At 39.6% G+C, this 20,117-nt stretch overlaps 1 protein-coding gene across 1 annotated transcript in view; it reads left to right on the top strand.

Moving 5' to 3' along the window:
- Positions 1 to 307: 307 nt before the first annotated feature.
- LOC139467938 (phosphatidate cytidylyltransferase, photoreceptor-specific-like) overlaps positions 308 to 20,117 on the top strand; it is a 30,269-nt gene continuing 10,459 nt past the window's right edge. The window contains exons 1-9 of the mRNA XM_071249530.1: positions 308 to 460; positions 11,645 to 11,787; positions 12,377 to 12,473; positions 15,278 to 15,454; positions 15,620 to 15,739; positions 16,044 to 16,126; positions 17,007 to 17,163; positions 17,630 to 17,782; positions 19,959 to 20,093. Of these exons, the coding sequence (XP_071105631.1) occupies positions 410 to 460; positions 11,645 to 11,787; positions 12,377 to 12,473; positions 15,278 to 15,454; positions 15,620 to 15,739; positions 16,044 to 16,126; positions 17,007 to 17,163; positions 17,630 to 17,782; positions 19,959 to 20,093 (1,116 nt within the window). The 5' untranslated portion in view covers positions 308 to 409. The remainder of the gene's footprint in view (positions 461 to 11,644; positions 11,788 to 12,376; positions 12,474 to 15,277; positions 15,455 to 15,619; positions 15,740 to 16,043; positions 16,127 to 17,006; positions 17,164 to 17,629; positions 17,783 to 19,958; positions 20,094 to 20,117) is intronic.

Here is a 20,117-nt window from a genome sequence, read left to right on the forward strand (position 1 = left end):
TCACACCATCCATCACACCAGTACATATCGTTATGTTACTGTAATATTGCTAGCGGTGCGCTCAACAACAAACAATAAAAACAATAAAACTTTCAACTTTAAACTTGATTATTTACTTGGTACTTGGTTTGTGTTGAAAAAAAGAAAACAAGCAAATGGTACAGCAACATTATAATTGTGTGATTCAAGTCCAAAATAGATTCAAGTTTTCGCATAACGTCTCCAGGTAGAAGTCCGCGAACAACACTAGTCGTTTGGGAAATAGCATTTCCTTCTTCCGCAGTTCGCGAGATTATACGAGATCGAAAGGGCACCTGTGGAAACAGGCAAACCAAGATAGCTGAGAGGGCTACCTCTTCGTATATTTTTCGTGCAATAATTGCAATTAAGGGCTGATCAATCCGGCCTCATGGCAGAAATCAGGCAAAGAAATGTGACAAGTGCAGAGCAGCCGAGAGAGGTGAGATTGGCTCTCGAAATGATACATGTTTTGAATGGGAAGTCGGCCAAAACACGGAAAACCGGTCATCATAAAATCAGAATAAATTTGCAAAATTATTGCCAAAAATTGATCTCCGCCAAATTCCTTGAAATTATATAATTTCCATACATATAACAACACGTGAGTGTTTGTTTTGGTTTCACAGAAGTTCATTTATGTAAATTGTAATATGTTCATGTGAACCACTTGTAATATTTGACAGTGTTTATGTGATGGAAGGACCACATGATCCAATAATCGTGAGTGTGTATTGATAAAAATAGATGTTACTGACAAGTCAAGAATGCTCATAGAATTTGTATTGTAGACAACACTGTTGTCTACATCAGTAGCATTACATAAGTAACTATAAACATGTGTATTGTATTGAATTGAAGGAGTTACACTGTAAAGTTTCTATATTGATAAGCATGCATAGTTTACAATCATTTCACTTTGCATATGTCTGAAAGGAGAGGTAATACATTGTTTATATGAGTCGCAGATACTGTTGAAGATTAAATCTAAAATGAATCTGTGTCTGAGTGTTGAAATGACTTGATGTTACAGGGTGGCTAAATTTGCTTTTGTCAATGACTTTTTGAAACAACCTGAAAACAGAGCTAGATAACATTGTGGACATCATGCAGGTTGACGTCACACACAAATCATGATCTGGTTCAGTTTTTGGTCTGCACTGCAACAAATCAGCAGTTTGTGGTGCAAGATAAGGCTTGTCCAAGGCATCAATAGTATGTTGTGGAGTATGTGTACAAACAGTGTAGATTGACGTATAAATTATGGCAGTGCCTATGCTTCTCACATTTTGTGTATTAATTCAATGGCAATGAAACCTTGGTTTCATTTACTCTATGTCTTTTTTTTGGTACTATTACCATGGTTACTAAAATATCTTTTGATATTCGTTGAGCTTAGAAAATGTGTAATGTCTGTATTTTGCAGGGATGCATCTTTCCCCCGAAACATTTACTTGCCTAAATAGTTAGGGCTGTGTATTGGTATATTGTGATACAGGTATCTGTATTGTTATACATATTACAATACATTTGGAGCTATATACGCCACCATGTTGTAGTCGTGGATACAGGGAAAATGACAATTTGAGTGAAAAATCACTTCTGCATTCCGCTGTCAATTGTCAACTACTGTGTAGATTTCAAGTTAAATAATAATAACGAAACTTGTTATGAATTTTATACCCAGTATACCAGAACACAGAAAATATATTGCAATAATTATGGTTTGAAATGCATATTGTGGTATGACTGGTGTACCAATAATACCATGGAGTCCTACAAGTAGGGGGGGACAACCCCAATAGGCCTGCATTTCAGCTGGCAGTTGGTACATCGTTAGCATTAGAATAGCTCACTAATAACCTATACGGAACACACCCATTAAATCATACAGACAATTTATGATTACCATTGAATGATATCATTAATGATATCATTACTATGCTTCTCGTAAGAGGCGACTAACGGGATCCGGTGGTCAGACTTGCTGACTTGTTTGATCCATGTCATCCTATCCCAAATGCGTGGGTGGATCAATGCTCATCATGTCAGTCACTGGATTTTCTGGTCCAGACTTTATTATTTACAGACCGCCGTCATATAGCTGAAATATTGGTGAGTGCGGTGTTTAACAGCATACATACATACAAACAAACAAAAGAGTGAGCCTGACCACCCAAGCCCGTTAGTCCCCTCTTATGCCAACCATAATTGCCTTTTATGACAAGCATGGGATGCTGAAGACCTATTCTAACCCGGGACTGTGCATATGACATAGCAGTTATGAAATTTGGTCGTCATAACGTGACACCCTGTTTTCCTGATATATATGAACCTGAAAGATTATGAAATAATCACATGATAGAATATGAATAAATAAAATGTGTTGTATGCAGGAGACCAGTTATCCTTGTTCATGTTGTTAGATAATCCAGTTGGATGTTGATATACATAATGTCAGCCCCCATTTTATAGAAAGCTTCTCATTCAGGCCATGTGGAGCTGATAATCAGTGCTCAGATAACCATTAACAGCAATAAGTAGATAATAACTTAAAGCTTGGAGCAATTACAGATTATATTTCCCTGATCAGTGACATGAGCTATTTAGCTTCCATCTGGAACAGCCAGTAAAATGTGATCCAACACTGTAATACATTATGTACCAACTGAGCATGTACTAATAACCTCTTTCTCCCGTCCGGCTGGGGCATAATTGTCATTGGCCTGGGTTTGTTTTATATTCGTTAGCTAAAATTTATATTTGGTAAACATGGTAAATAATCCTGTCAATGGTAGGATAAGGCAAGGCTTGGTGTCCTTCAACAATGTTGAACTGACCTGAGCATGGTGAATCATGATAAATAATGTGAAGTTTGTACTTCGGGAATTGAGCAGTTGTATTAATAAGTTTGTCCTGTAAATCAGCTATAAAGAGGTAAGTAATATGGAGTTTAGCCTCCAGTCCGAAACCCATGTCTAGTAAACTTTCTTACTTTGTTTGTTTGTTGTTTAATGCTGCACTCAGCAATTTTCTAGCTATATGACAGCAGTCTGTAAATAATCAAATCTATACAAGACAGTCCAGTGATTGACATCATGAGCATTGATCTACGCTATTGGGATACAATGACATGCATCGCCGAAGTGAGTGAGCCTGACCACCCGATTAGTCACCACTTTGACAAGCATTTGTTGCAGAATACCAATTCTAATCTGGATCATCACAAGGGGTTGAAATGATCTCAGGTGCAGTAGGCATGGTAGAAACGGATGTTTTGGACATAGATTAGACTTTGTGATGAACCACACGTTGTTTTGTATAACTCACTGGCATCATAAGTATACTGATTATAAGACCTTAAACGTCCCACTTTTCACATGCTAAATACTTGTAGAGACTTCTAACATGTCTATCTTTCCCCATGTTAAAGTTCTTCATTCATAGAAATATTTTCAGATTCTGTCCCTGGTTTTGCTTTGAAAAGTATAGAACTTTTTGTAATGTGCCTTATTTTCTGGTTTATAGTGCGCACTATAGCATAATGTGCATCCCCCATATATAGTGTGCAGTAAGACACTACATTGTATAGATTCAGATGAGTGAGCAGAACATGACAAACTTGGTAAATAAAAATATTAAATTTACAATAAAATATCATTGGACATGATGATTTACAATTTTAATTGTATTTACTCTATGCTATGTATTGTTTTATATACAAAGATCTGCTGATCAGATAACACTATTTCAAGGGAAAATATAGTAAGTATTATATAGTAAATAAAGTTAATATGATCTAGTCATTGAATAAGATCATGTTTTCTTCCCCATTTATTTTTATACTTGATGTTATTATTCTTGCAATTGCTATAGTGTAAACTATACCTTTTGCAACATATTGTTGACATAACATGAGTAATTGAACTTGCTACAAACACCCGCCTGAAACACATGGTGCTCTTTGTGACTGTTGATGTATCCCATAATTATTATCGTTCGTGTTCACTAATAATTGAGCTGTCAGACTTATGATGGCATCTGAACATGATTACAGAATGAACATATATATTTATTGGGACTACATATTTCATAAAGCAAAGAAACAAGACAATGGGCATACAGATTTCTTCCGTTGACTATTATTTCTAAAAAAAATTGAATTCTGAAATAAACGATCAAAACGATATGCCTTAACAGTTCCATGACATGGATGAAATAACTAATCAGCTGCTAAATGATATAGAAAATGCCCACACACATAATGTGAACTCTCAACATCTCCTGAATGTCGTATTGAATCGTAGACCATTCATTGTGTCCTATGATGAATAGATAAACCACTAAACTTGTGAAGTTCACGTAATAATTTTCAAACAAACAATCGTGATAGTGCAGCACGTTGGTTTTAAATCACACACATTCAAGTACACACATATCTTCTTCTCATGTAGCCGCATGTAGCGCACAGGTCGCGGTCACCTAAACAAGTCTCCTGGTGGTAATGTAGGCCGGGAATCAACCAAGCGCTAACAGTGAGGTGACGCCAGTACACGGGATATTCAAAGTCCTTTTACACACACTTCAGTGTCTTTGCCCATGCACACAAAAAACTGGGTCCTGTAGTAGGAATTGAAAATCCACATCCCAAAAAGGCCAACCTGACTGATGATAGATTACAGACATAAGTCCCAATGTTCAATATACACTTTTTATGACCAGATAGTGTAATAACAGGATGAAACTGCGTGAATTACGCCCTCATATACACCTGCTTTTTTTAAAAGTGTGCACTAAACACAAAGTAATATAGTATATTTTAATAAACAAGCATCAGTAGTTTGCTGTGTTCACAAGTACCTATATCTGTAGTGTCAAACAGTTGGATACCTCAAGATTGACATATCTGAAACCCATTGTTGCCATCACCTGAAGTGATATCGGCTCCATGCATTACATGCTGTTAACAGTCATCATGGCTGCAGAAACTTACACACGTGTCGTCATGGTCACAGTGCTATGATCCCTGCCACAATATGGAGGGAGGACTATAGGTTTGGGTTTGGATACCAGGATGAAGTTTTGAATACATAGTAAATTGATAAATATGTTGTTCGAGTTCGAAAACCATGATCAAAACTTTATATTTTACAGTGTTATTGACCTTGTTTGTTTTTTTAGACAGTGTGCATTGAAATTGATTGATATGCATTACTTAAGTTGATGGATGACAAAGTAGACACAATCCTACTTTGTAGTGTGCATAGGAGACAGGTTTTGTTGGAAAACAAAGGATAGAAGGATTATATTTTACTTGCATCATAACAGGGTACACATGATATGATACAAGAATTGCCATATTCGATGTACGGTAATAAGCGCCCCTGGCGATATTTGCTCATATATTGGCTGGTGAACAATCCCAATTCCTTCCGATTGATCAGTGTGCACAAGACTTATTTATTTGTGTGTAATACGCATTCATGTGTTATATGGTCATTAATCATGGGCAATTAAATTCTGGGAAAATATATCTGTCGTGTATAATACACACAGACTTTTCTTTTTCTTTTGTATCATTTCAGGCTGCAGTATAAACCACAAAATTTACAATCTTTCAACTCTGTTTTCTTTTTCACCAAAATTTATTCTAATAAGAGCCCCCTATTTCTAATGAGAGCGTCCTGGGCACTTATTACGTCGAAGATGGTAAAACAAATCATGTTTCTACAGAGTTAATACTTGTTATGGTCCTTTTTGTTTTTTTAACATAGTGGATAGTACTGCCAATTTTTAGGAAACCACGGTAGATGACATTTTAAATGTTTAAACACTGCCATCAAGAATGTATATATTACAGATTTATTGCCATGGTTTTATTATCCTGCATTTGATGAAATGAAGGTTGTTTCAGTGTGTTCAAGAGTATAACTTGGAAACTGTTTAATATATCTTTGTGAAACTTTGTATGCATGTCAGGCATTTGCTGGACTTCTGTCTTTGATGTTTAGGATTTAAAAAAATATATATGTCATCTGTTTTTCCAAAACAAATTAAAAACAAGGTAGGTTTGTTTTTGTTTTGTACTGGTGCCAAAGTTTGCAAATGTGTTACGCTAGTTGGGATGGGCAGTGATGGGTGCTCTTTATTTTACAGAAATAACAAAACAATTTTACAATCGTAAGCGATCGTTTTTATGTTGGAGTTCCATGAATACTACAGGAGATTAGATTCATTCAGGTCATCAATCATTGGTATTGAAGTGAACAAACTTTAAAGATGCACACAGACATGCCAATCTCATTAAAATCTGATCTTAGTTCTTGCTATCACTAAACAAAGTCATATGAGAATGATCTTTTATCCAACCAATCAAAGTGTTGCTTACCAGATCTTGAAAGTGATAGTCGGAATGTGTTTTCTAATCATGCTACCTCGAAAATGTTAACAAAGGGTATTCTGAACGACAGTTACGGCCCATATGACTGATTCCATCAAATTTATTGTCTGTCTCTGGCTTCCGTTCTGACTTGACCCGTAATGGGATGTCCTCAGATCTTTGTTTACCCCCAGCAAGAACTTAGATCTGATTTCTATGAGATTGGCACACACACACATCTTACTATTCTATATAATTTTTCATGACGTTCATAATGGACAGCGATGAATTGGGTTTGTTCAGAAACATTACCATGATTGGTTTTGGACATAACTTGTCATGAATGAGAGTCATGGGAAATCACTTTTCTGTTTTCTTAATTTGTATTAATACGATGACTGATTTCAAAAGTGTGACTTTAATGGATTCTGATGCAGAATAGAGCCTTTGTGCCTAATGCCTGTGTCCCCGTGGGGACTGCGGGGCAGAATTGGTCCTCAGTACCCGATGCTAGTCTCAGTCTGGGTATTCCAGGTCAGAATATGTCCCCAGTATCCCATACTTGTCTCCCTATTGGAATTCTAGGTCAGAATAGGTCCCCAGTACCATACTTGTCTCCCTATTGGAATTCCAGGTCAGAATAGGTCCCCAGTACCCCATACTTGTCTCCCTATTGGAATTCCAGGTCAGAATAGGTCCCCAGTGCCCCATACTTCTCTCCCTATTGGAATTCCAGGTCAGAATAGGTCCCCAGTACCCCATACTTGTCTCCCTATTGGAATTCTAGGTCAGAATAGGTCCCCAGTACCATACTTGTCTCCCTGTTGGAATTCCAGGTCAGAATAGGTCCCCAGTGCCCCATACTTGTCTCCCTATTGGAATTCCAGGTCAGAATAGGTCCTCAGTACCCCATACTTGTCTCCCTATTGGAATTCCAGGTCAGAATAGGTCCTCAGTGCCCCATACTTGTCTCCCTATTGGAATTCCAGGTCAGAATAGGTCCCCAGTGCCCCATACTTGTCTCCCTGTTGGAATTCCAGGTCAGAATAGGTCCCCAGTGCCCCATACTTGTCTCCCTATTGGAATTCCAGGTCAGAATAGGTCCTCAGTACCCCATACTTGTCCACCTATTGGAATTCTAGGTCAGAATAGGTCCCCAGTGCCCCATACTTGTCTCCCTGTTGGAATTCCAGGTCAGAATAGGTCCCCAGTACCCCATACTTGTCTCCCTATTGGAATTCCAGGTCAGAATAGGTCACCAGTGCCCCATACTTGTCTCTCTGTTGGAATTCCAGGTCAGAATAGGTCTCCAGTACCCCATACTTGTCTCCCTATTGGAATTCCAGGTCAGAATAGGTCTCCAGTACCCCATACTTGCCTCCCTATTGGAATCCCAGGTCAGAATAGGTCCCCAGTACCCCATACTTGTCTCCCTATTGGAATTCCAGGTCAGAATAGATCCCCAGTACCATGCATGTCTCCCTGTAGGAAAGTAGTTCCCTGAAAGAATGGACTATTGCCTATACTATCAAGCACCTGTTGACCCATGACACTAACACTGTGACTGACATACTGGATCAATCATCATGATCCTGGTGATAAGGGGAGGTTCTGACAGAACTGTAACAACATCCCTGTTGACATTGAGGTGGTTGGAGGACATCGAGCCGATCCCAGCATGGAGCTGTCAGGGCTGACCAGACCTTAGCGACTCCACCTTAGATCTGGATAATCACATGATCATTGATCAGTGAGCCTCTTATGGGGATTGATTGGAAACCTCTGCGCCCTATATAGAACAGACAACACAACTACCTTTATTAATGTATTTCTGAATGGGAAGGCAGTTATTCCAGACCCCTTTTCTTTGTTTCTCAGTGTTCCTGTTTACTGGTAATTACCTGTTTTTTTTACTGGTAAAATTAGGCTTGGACAGGTAATTCATGTGACTGTTAGTCCCTGTGGACAGGCAAATAAAGTACCTTACAAATCTTTGATATTCATATAAGTATATTTTTCAAACAAAGTCAGCTTATCTGTTACCATCAGGGTTTCCCCTTATGGATTTTTAGTGCAAGGAAATAACATTTCGCTTTGCTTCAAGGTTAAAAATATACATGTAGTGAATTTGTCTTGAAATCTTTAAAAAAAAAGAGAAAATTGTGACTAAACTTTGTGTGAATGATTAGTAGGTCTAACTAAGTTACTTCAGAGATGACGTCATTACATTGAACATGATGTGGAAGGAATTATTAACAGGTCATTCATACATTTTTTATTTGTTGAAAGTTGAGACTGACAAAAATTAGGGGGACTGGTAATTTTTAGATTTCAAAACCCAGCGGTAACACTGTTTCTCTTTCTACACCATAAATTCTCATCACTAATCATGTTAGATCGCAATATATTTTCATAAAACTTGCTTCTAAAGCGTGGTACATGTAGTACAGATGAATTGCTATTACAAATTATTCTGTCCTGTTAGCCGAGTGTGGCATTAAACAACAACATGCACACATGATAAGAACAAGAACATTACACTGATATTATTCTGCCTCACACCTCTACACAGCCACAGGTTCCTTTATTTGATGGCGAAAGATTGATCTACATTTAACATGAAGGTCACTTTGAATCTGGTTGATGGGTTAGCCTAGTGCTTAACGAGTTCACTTGTTATGCCAAAGGCCCAGGATTTAATCCCCAACACTGGTACAATGTGTGAAGTCCATTTGTGGTGTCCTCTGGGATATTACTGAAATATTGCTGAAAGCCGCGTAAAACTCGACTCACTCACTCACTCAATTACCTTGACTGTACCTGGAAAACAATGTCTTGGCACTGCTTTTTAGAAAATTTAATACCATGTAACTTGCCTTTAGAACTGTCAATCAAATCAAATCTTTCCAATGCCTGCAGTTATTTTCTAAATAATCCTGAAATGTTTTTGCATATTGTTTTAGGAATTTCACCCAAGATGTTTTTATAACACAATGTTCATGAAGCACTCCTTGGCATTCTCGAAGAAATTGCTAATTTTTCTACCATTTTTACCAACATATATAATCCTAATAATGGTTACCATGGTTACTGTGTAGATCCTGGTTAGAAATTGATCTTAAGCAAACCCCTGTTAAAATTAAGAGGTGACCTATTGGATGGGCAGGTTTCCTGACTTGGTTGATGCATGTCATCGTATCCCAATTGCGTAGATGGATGTTCAAGATGTCAATCATCAGCTTATCTAGCCCAGAAGTAATCATTTACAGACTGCAGTTATATAGCTGGAATATTGATCATGTGGATGAGTGTGACGTTAAACAGCAACTAAAAAAACAACCAAAATACTGTTATGAATGACGTCTGATTCTCAGAGCTGTGTGCACAAGATAACAAGGACCTGGAGGTTTCTGGAACTGACTTGACAACCGTATTGCTTGTGACGGACACATTGACCTCAGTGATTACACTTGTTACATGGATAATAAATATTTTTGAGTTTGTAAACTTCATGCAGACATTGTAGTTTATTAATGTTGGGGCGGTGGGGTAGCCTAGTGGTTAAAGCGTTCACTCGTCATGCCGAAGACCCGGGTTTGATTCCCGACATGGGTACAATGTGTGAAGCCCATTTCTGGTGTCCCCCGCCATGATATTACTGGAATATTGCTAAAAGCGGCGTAAAATCAAACTCACTCACTCACTCACTTATTAATGTTGCAGTATCTGAAAACCAATCTATTAAACTCACACAGGGGTGTTGACCCGTGAAGATCTGGGGTAGAATAGGTCTTCAGCAGCAACCCATGCTTGCCGTGAAAGGCAACTATGCTTGTCGTAAGAGGCGACTGACAGGATCAGGTGGTCAGGCTCGCTGACTTGGTTTGATGCATGTCATCGTGTCCCAATTACGGGGATCGATGTTCATTATGTCAATCACTGGATTGTCTGGTCCACACTCAGTTATTCATAGACCGCCGTCATGCAGCTGGTATATTGCTGAGTGCGTCATTAAACAACAAACAAGCATGCAGGTGTGGGGAAAGATAAATGTTTTCACTTGTCCTTGGCTATGATTTTCCGTCACCCGTGTCATGGTGTCAATGATGTCAGAACTGGTTGTTCAGTTAAGCCTCAAAGCTGCCCTACATTCATCATTTTTGTGACACTTTCCTATTTATGTTATATCAAAAAAAAAGTGAATTGATAAATGATGGGCTATCATATGTGTGTCCATGTCATACAATTTTTGACCTTCATGTCATATTCTGTATTCAATGTGTTCAACAGATGAGGCAGCTCTCGTCATGCTCACGGAACCATGTTTATGTTATATCCTGCTATACATGACTGCTATGTCCTACTTGCCTCACCACTATTGCTTGAGGGCGGGGGGGTAGTCTGGTGGTTAAAGCGTTAGCTCGTCGTGCCAAAGACCCGGGTTCGATTCCCCACATGGCCACAATGTGTGAAGCCCATTTATGGTGTTCCCCTGCTGTGATATTGCTGGAATATTGAATAAAGCGGGATATAACCATACTCACTCACTACTATTGCTAGAGACTGGGTCGTTCACCTGATGAAGGAGTAGAAAGACACAGTTGCAGTAAACATACAAATAGTGTAGAAATTCTACCTATTTTGACATATCATCAAAAATAACATTAGCTTGTAACCCAACATGACTAAGAAATCATCCATAACTTATGAAAAGGTATTTAAAACTTTGATGCCTAAAATCACATACCTTTATTCCGTTAGCTGATAACTGTGAAATTGTATAAGCATGATAAGGGGACAAACATCATCATTATATAGTCCTCATTCATATTGTACCATGTTGTAACTCATTAGCATTGATGTGTGAGGGGGTGCATGGGTGGCCCAGTCGTCCAAGGCGCCGCGATTCGCTGTGCAGAGTTGCGTCCCTTAGGCACGCCAGAAACCAATGATTGTGGGTTCGAATCCCGGTTTGCCCCAATTATGTTTCCATGTTTGTCAGCACCATACCCGTGCTCGTGGTTTCACCGAAGTGGTAAACGTCTGAGACCTGCATCACTTCGGGATTTCCTCCCACATTAAGCTGACTTGCTGTTATATAACTGGAATACTGTTAAAATCCGCGTTAAACCCGACTCACTCACTCTCATTGATGTGTGAGGCTGCATTATTCTGTCAGCGATGGTGTGTCTTTCTGATGTAATTTCCCCTCCATTGTTTGAAGTGTCCATTGTTTGTGTGTTCCAGGCCCCGCCCGATGCTGCTGGCAAGCGGGAGGAGGAGGAGGAGGAGCCAGCGTTGCCCCCAGATCTGTCCGGAGATAAGCTAGCCCAAGCCTCCGACAAGACAACCGAAGCTCTCGATTCAGCTCTTAAAGATCTCACTCCAAGGTGACAGACAACCCATGAAGATACTATGTACAATATAGGGTCAAAAGGAATTGTCTCTACAGTTTCACATCTTGGGGATTCCAAGACCGAATAAGTCATAGATACTCCAAGCTTCTTGTAAGAGCTGACTGTGGATCTGATGGTTACCGTTGTTACGTATGTGATCACTGTCCTGGCAGATTGTCCTGTCATCATACCCTGATGTCATGGATATGTGCTCAGGCTATCAACCACTGGTTCAGACTTCATTACTTACAGGTGCCACAGGTTGAATATTGCTGACTGCAGCGTATTCATATGTTCATTCATTTATGGGGCAGTGGGGTAGCCCTAATGTTAATGTTATCACTCGTGGAGTTTGATTCCCAGCATTGGTGCACCTACAACCTGTAATTCCCCTTCTTGTTGCCTCTCACGATATTGGTGGAATATGAAACAGCACACCCTCACTCACTCTATGGTTAATTCATTGTGTCTAAATAAAATCTGGATTTGTTGCAAATGCCAAGTGTGGGATGGAGTGTCCTTTCTAGAGAAACTAGACAGTTGTCTGTCAAACTTGTTGAGTAAGACCATGTTTGTGTTTCAGATGGAGGAACTGGGTGATACGAGGTATTTTCACATGGTTGATGATCTTCGCATTTGCATTCATCATCTACCTTGGACCTCTGGCACTGGTTCTATTGGTGTGTATAACGTTTAGATGATTTGAAGGGAGTGTCAACATTATAACTCAGGCTATCAGAACTAGCTCTGTACAGCAGTAATATTTATTATCTAAAGAATTCTGTGTTGCCAATATGTATCATTTGGTTGATATAGCAGAAGTAATTAACAATTCTAAGCTCTTATTTGAACAATCAAGATTTGTTAAATTGATTGTGAAATGATCCAGGCTCATGTTTGCAATTTTAAATGTAGACGTGGTCAAGATGAGTGTTGATTAAAATACTGTTCAAAGTGGCATAAAGCCCAACTCACTCACTCACTCAAATGTTTGAGTTTACCACCACATCTTCCCTCTTCAGATTACAGCGTTTAGTATGATCAATGTGCTCCAATGAAACGAGAGACATTAATATTGATAGAAATGATCAGTTTCATTCAGTGTGTGGTGATATTCCCCTCGAAATCAATATAGCTGCCATAAGCCATGAGAGCAGAAGTACATCTGTTGCCTGTGCATTGTAATAAGGTCAGTTTACATGCGTTATGTCCAAAACATTTCAATAAGGATTTATCTAGAACTGCTCAGAGGCCAATAGTCGACACCAAATCTGCAACTTCCCTTTTTGGAATTACAAGTTTCCAGTTCTTGTAGTTATAGTTATGATCATAAGCAGTGCTGTGGCTTTGTAGGGCTGACTTGCATTTCGCTAATAACAAGACCAGTTAAGAGGACTGAAAAGGCTTTAGTTCTTAGTTTTACACTATTGCATTGAATGCAATGTTAAAATACCCTCTTAATTTGAGAAAATAAGAACAAAAATCCCTATGAGAAAAATTATGAGTTTTTCCTAGTTTTCCTGCCAATGGTACTTTGTTTGGATTCATAGATAAATCTGTGTAAGTTTAAAAGAATAGTTCCTGAAAATATTAATATTATTTGATCTAGCCACCAACCTCAACCAAACATCAATCCAACCAAACCTCAACCAAACCTCAATCCAACCCAACATCCACCAGACATCAACCAAACATTAATCCATCCATACTTCAAGATCTACATCATTTTGGACTGTTTAAAGTCATGTTTAACTCACTCACTCACTCACTAATCGGTGCCAATATTTCAGTAGAGAGCCCATTTCAATTGAAAACCCTGGCAGCGTCATACCAAAAGATGTTATAAGATGGAGCTTGGCATGAAGGGGCTTAAACAAGGACTGGTCGGCTCGGAGTCAGTATACTGTGTCTGAGTGGGGGAGGGTGTGTTAGTCTGTGTGTCCACATCCTCGTCTATGTCATGTCTATGTCAAGATGTACCTCTTCCCCTCTGTATAATATCTCCTTTAATTGTGAGTGAAGTAAGATACACTACGATACAATTACTTCGTCTATACTGTCTGGCATGGCTGATCAGTGTCTATAATTAGATCACCTGTCTTCCTTGCAAGGAAAAGTTTTAATGGTCAGATTGATCTGAACTAATCACTCAAGTCAGTAGACAAGAATAGTGTTGCACTGACAACTAGTGTTAATAACATTGTTAATTACTCATCCAGTTAATTAACTCGGGTGTTGTTATACTTGTTGAGGAAGACTATTACCATGGTTACGGTTGCAGCAGTAACAAAGCAGACTTCAGTTAGCTCCCAGACAATCACTGGATTGTCTGGTCCAGACTTGATTATTTACAGACCACTGTCGTGTAGCTGTTATATTGCTGAGTGCTGTGTTAAACAACAAACATACAAACATTTAGCTTCACGCTTGTCATTTTGGTCATGGTTTATATAATTTTCTCAGGCCACTGCTACAGTTTGAGATGAACTGCTGTATACAGGTATAAGTTTTTTGTTTTCATTTTGATCACAGTATGACATGCACATGGTCTCTAAGATATGAACCGCCACTGTGATGTAGTGGATAGAGTGTCTTCCCAGAGAGTAGAAGGTGAAAGTTTGGTCCAAATGTACCGAACGACTGGTACTTGTTGTTTCCCTGCCTGGCACGTGGCATTACACAAGGACTGCTTTGCTCGGAGTCAGTATACTGTGTCTGAGTGGGGTATTCATGTTAAACTGAAGCATGGCATCTCAGTGGGGTAGCACTATAAAACTGGCATTACGTATGCACCCACACCAAACAATAATCTTGAATGTGACGTTTAACACCATCTCACCTCACCTTACTTCAATATGATTATGTAAGATAGTAAGAATCACTGATCCATGTGGAGTGAACAGGGCAATAGCAGCATGCCAGGTAACCATGGTAACCAGGGACCACATTCCTAGTGTCCATTGACCATCAGGTCAACCTGACCGCAATGTTGGCATTTGATATGATATATAACAAATACAAACTGCTGTGGCAGATGCCATTGGTCATGTCCAGCAAGTAACACCTATGAAGATCCAGGTTATAATGGTTGCTGTAAAAGGCAACTATGATTATTTACAGACTGCCGTCATATACCTGGAATATTGCTGAGTGTGACGTTAAACAACAAACAAACCAAACCATAGCTCATTCCGGACTATTAATTTTTGTAAAATAACTAGCTCTGGGAGATAAAGTAGTCCCTAAAGGTTTTCTCTAGGCTCGGCCACACAGACTGTGGTCATGTCTAACCCTGACATGTATTCAACTTTGTATTCAAAACTGCAGTGCCATCAGAAATGATCAGTAGTTGAGTTTATGGAGTCTGTGAGGATGGTCCAAGTTATCCTGATTAGTTTCTTGTTAAGTTGAAGGGGGGATGTGGTGCAGTGGTCAGCAGCAGGCAGGCAGGCAGGCCATCTCTAACGTTGTGTTTTATTTACAGATAATGGGAATCCAGATAAAATGCTTCCACGAAATCATCAACATTGGCTATGTGGTGTACAAGTCCTATGAGTTGCCATGGTTTCGTACGCTCAGTTGGTACTTCCTGTTTGCTTCCAACTACTTCTTCTATGGCGAGAGTCTGATTGAGTACTTCGGAGTCCTCCTTTCAAGAACCGTAAGTTGCAGAAACTGTTGTTCCATCTTTAAACAAATCAGAAAACATTTGATAAACTGTAAACCAAGTGGACCTTCAGCTAACAAGAACGTAACTTATGACAAGGGGCCCATGTTGTGATAGTCAAATGTTTGTTATTTAAATGTATTTGGTTTATTTGGACAGGAATTCCTGAGTGCGTTTGTGACGTACCATCGGTTCATCTCATTCTCCCTGTATGTCGCCGGGTTTGTTGGCTTCGTCTTTAGCCTCGTCAAGAAACACTACCTCAAGCAGTTCACACTGGTGAGTATGTGTGGAAAATGGATGTCCAAATGTTCTATTTCGGTGTCACATTGTAATCGCCAATTTTGTACATCCTCGCACAAATTTTATTGATTTGCAATTTTTTATGTATGAATGATTATGTAGTGATACGTGATGTGGAAAGCTCCTCTAATTGGTTAGATCCAATACTTGAAATATACTGCTCAAAAGAAGTTGAAGAACACCTGAGTCTTTATATTACTATTGTTAATGGCCTAGTCAGGTCACTATCAATGTCCACAGTTAAGGATAGGGCTATGTCATGTGTTTGTTGTTGTTTCAGTTCGGCTGGACCCACGTGACGCTGCTGATTGTAGTCACCCAATCCCACCTCATCATCCAGAACGTATTTGAAGGCCTTGTCTGGTAGGTGCACACAGTTGTCCCCATGGGAACTTTGGCATACCATTAGTTCCCAGCAGCCATTGCTGGTATATGAGGTGACTTAATGGATCAGTTCGTCAGGCTTGGTGGTTGTGTAATGTGTTTGGGCATAATGTAACTGTCTAACATCACTGTCTAACATCGTATGGTAGTTCCATAGTGTCCTTGTCAGTTTAACAACTTGCAATGTTCAAGGACAATATGGAACTACCATACAATGTTAGACTGACAAGGATAGTGTCCTTGTTTAACATTATCAGTTTAATCTTGAAATGTGGAGTCTGGGGCGGTCAGATCCTGTAATGTGTTTGATTGTGTGTCATTGTATCCCAAAATTGTGGATCATTGCCCAGTCATCTTAGCACCACGATTCGCTGTGCAGAGTTGCATCCCTTGGGTATGCCAGAAACCTATGATTGCGGGTTTGAATCCCGGTTTGCCCCAATTATGTTTCTAGGTTTGTCAGCACCATAACCATGCTTGTAGGTTTCACCGAAGGGGTTAACGCCTGAGACCTGCATCACTTCGGGCTTTCCTCCCACATTAAGCTGACACGCAGTGATATAATTGGAATAATGTTAAAAGCGGTGTTAAACCCAACTCACGCACTCACTCATTACTTACAAGGTGCCATCATATACAGTAACAAACTGACAATATAACAAATATATTTTTTTGTCCTGCCCATTTTCTTTATATATGCTGTTTGTGCTAATAACGAGCTAAAATTAGTGGTCCCTTTGAATTGTTATGACCATAGTATACTGTAGCTGGTATATTGCTGAGTGACATGTTAATAATTGTTAACTATTAATTGTTGTGTTTTTGACGTGACTTTATGCTTGTACTGCTTTCTCCCCAGGCTGCTCGTCCCTGTGTCGATGATCATCTGCAACGATATCATGGCCTACATGTTCGGGTTTTTCTTTGGAAAAACTCCTCTCATTAAACTGTCTCCCAAGAAGACATGGGAGGGCTTCATAGGTGGCGCTCTCTCCACCATCATTTTCGGCATCATTGTGAGTGTTTGCGCACCAGTTAAAGTATATTGAAAATGATTGGGAGTGTGTGTGGCAGTCTCATTGGTTGAACAACGGGATTCAGTGGGATTCATAGTGTTTTACTTGCATTACTGGTTATTATGGGCTGTAGTGATAGTGTTATGCAGACAGATTTAGCGTTTTATTTCGTAAGGTGGTTGAGAGGAAAAAGACCTTGTTTATGGCACAAATGACAAATTTCTGACTAAAGTAGAATGCAAGCTGAGATGTGAGATTTGACCAACAATACTTATTTAGAGAATGTTTTGTAAGAAACTAGTCAATCTGAGTAGTATCGATGTCCACTGTTGATGGTTTTACTTTTCTGTGATTTATTGACATCCGGTCACAGTTTCACAACACAATTCAGTCAAACATCCACACTAATATTAAGGACATCGCATGTGTGTTGATCATGTTCATGACCAAAGTTCCTTCACTCCAGTTGTCATATGGACTGGTGCAGTTTGACTTCTTCGTGTGCCCCATCCACTACGACGATGTGAAGGGGGCGCTGTCGATGGAGTGCGAGAGGAATCCTGTCTTCAGGGTCACCGAGTACAACCTGCCAGAAACCATCCAAGGACTCTTTGCACTGGTAGGGCCAAGATGTCTCAATGTTCCGCTTTCATTTTCAAAAGTGAGAGAGTGGCTGAGTTGTTTTTTAACGCCGCTTTTAACATTATTATCCCCCACCCCAACAAGGTTGGCGGGGGAAATTGAAGTGGGTTCCATCCGTCCGTCCGTGTATGTGTGTGTGCGTGCATAACTCAGAAACCATTAAATATTTCTCTACGAAACTTTGCATGTCTATCAGGCTCATGCTGAACTGGTGCCTTTTGCTATTTAGGAATTGTAAAATTTTTAATTTTTTTTTATGTTTCCATGGCAACAAGTTGGACTTAGGTTCAGGGTAGTTTGGTTCCAGAGCATAACTCAAACCCCTTTCAATACTTTCTAACAAAACTTTGCATGTTTACCAGGCACATACTGAACTGGTGCCTTTTGATACTTAGCACTTTATTTTTACGTTTCCATGGCAACAAGTTGGATTTAAGTTTTGATGTAGGGTGGGTTCACTTATTGAGTATAACAAATAAACTGTTAAATATTTCCTTGCCAAACATTGCATGTCTGTATATAAAGCACATACTGAACTGGTGCCATTTGCTATTAAGGAGTTTTAGAAATGTTTATTTTAGAATTTCCATTGCAGCTATGACATGGGCTAAAAGAAATGGCGACAGGGCCACCAATGCCCCTCCATTTTCAAATGTAATTAATCGATTCTGGACCAGACAATCCAGTGATTAATATTATGAGCATCCATCCACGCAATTGGGATACGATGACATGCATCAACCAAGTCGGCGAGTCTGACCACCCGATCCCGTTAGTCACTTTTTACGACAAGCATAGTCACCTTTTACGGCAAGCATGGGTAGCGGAAGACCTATTCTACCCCGGAATCTTCACGGGTCGGCTAGCCTCGTGGTTAAAAAGTTCATTTGTCATGCCGAAGTCCCGGGTTTGATTCCCGACATGGGTACAATGTGTGAAGCCCATGTCTGGTGTCCCCGCCGCTGTGATATTGCTAGAATATTGCTAAAAGCGGCGTAAGACCGTGCTCACTCACTCATTTTCTTACAATTGTACACCTTACACTTATTCACAGGTGGTTCAGTCGTGTAAAGTGCAGCAACCCACTGGGTACAGTTACTTCCCTTGGGCAAGCCAGAATTTTAAGATCGAGGGTAGAATCCCATTTCGCACTGATTATGTTTCTAGGTTTGTCAGCACCATGCCTGTGCTTGTGGTTCTCACTAAAGTGGTAAATGTCTGAGACCTGCATCACTTTGGACTTTCCTCCCACATTAACCAAACACGTGTGATAGAACTGTAATACTGTTCAAAGCGGCATTAAACCCAACTCACTCACTCCTTACATGAGGCTTGCACATTGACAGTTGCCAGATGCCAGGCTTGTGCAAATTTATTAAAGCAATACTAGACATCAGAAGAAAAATACTGGTCTATTTGATATTGAAGAAGCATGTAATGTACACAGTGGGATATCCCACTGGAATAATTATTACTGCTTCCGTAGTTAGCATTGACATCAGTGAGACCTCTGTATAAGACCGGTGTTATGTTTGCAATCTCAATGAAGAAATGCCCAGCTCTTTGGTCAGGTGACATTTGGTACCTGAGTACCTATGGTGGAAGAAACTTCTGGCATCTGAGGCCATACATTTAGATCTCAATTTAATTCCACATTCCGTTGTCTCAAGAGGAGTGGGAAGACTGAGATGTGTGTTGTAAAACTCATTGTTTTCTCCTGTTAATGGTAGGATGAGATCGTGTGGTCAGGCTCACTGACTTGGTTGATGCATGTTATCATATCCCGGATCGATGCTCACGATGTCAATCACTGGATTGTCTGGTCCAGACTTGATTATTTATAGACCACTGTCATATAGCTGGAATATTGCTGAGTGTGGCGTTAAACAACAAACAAATATATTTATCTAAGATATCCCATTATTTCCAGTAGTTTACTTTTCTGTCCATGAAACATTGCTTCGTGCAACAGTTATTAAGATGTATTCTGAAGTATATTGTGAGAAGTATACTGAGAATGGAAATCAAGTGGTCACTGATCAACTGACGGGGGTAATAATAATGTCACGCCATGTGCATTCACTTGAGTGGACTTGTAGTTGTTGTTGTTGTTGTTGTTGTTGCTATAAGTAAGACTGTAATATACTTTGAAGGCACGGATCCCATGGTCCAGCATCAAGATCTACCCCTTCATCCTCCATTCCATTGCACTTTCCATGTTCGCCTCCGTCATCGGACCTTTCGGGGGATTCTTTGCCAGCGGCTTTAAGAGGGCTTTCAAAATCAAGGTGAGACATAACAAATTTTGAAAC

This window comes from Haliotis cracherodii, unplaced genomic scaffold (assembly GCF_022045235.1).
Source record: "Haliotis cracherodii isolate W230 unplaced genomic scaffold, xgHalCrac1.p SCAF_2, whole genome shotgun sequence".
NCBI classification, from domain to species: domain Eukaryota; kingdom Metazoa; phylum Mollusca; class Gastropoda; order Lepetellida; family Haliotidae; genus Haliotis; species Haliotis cracherodii.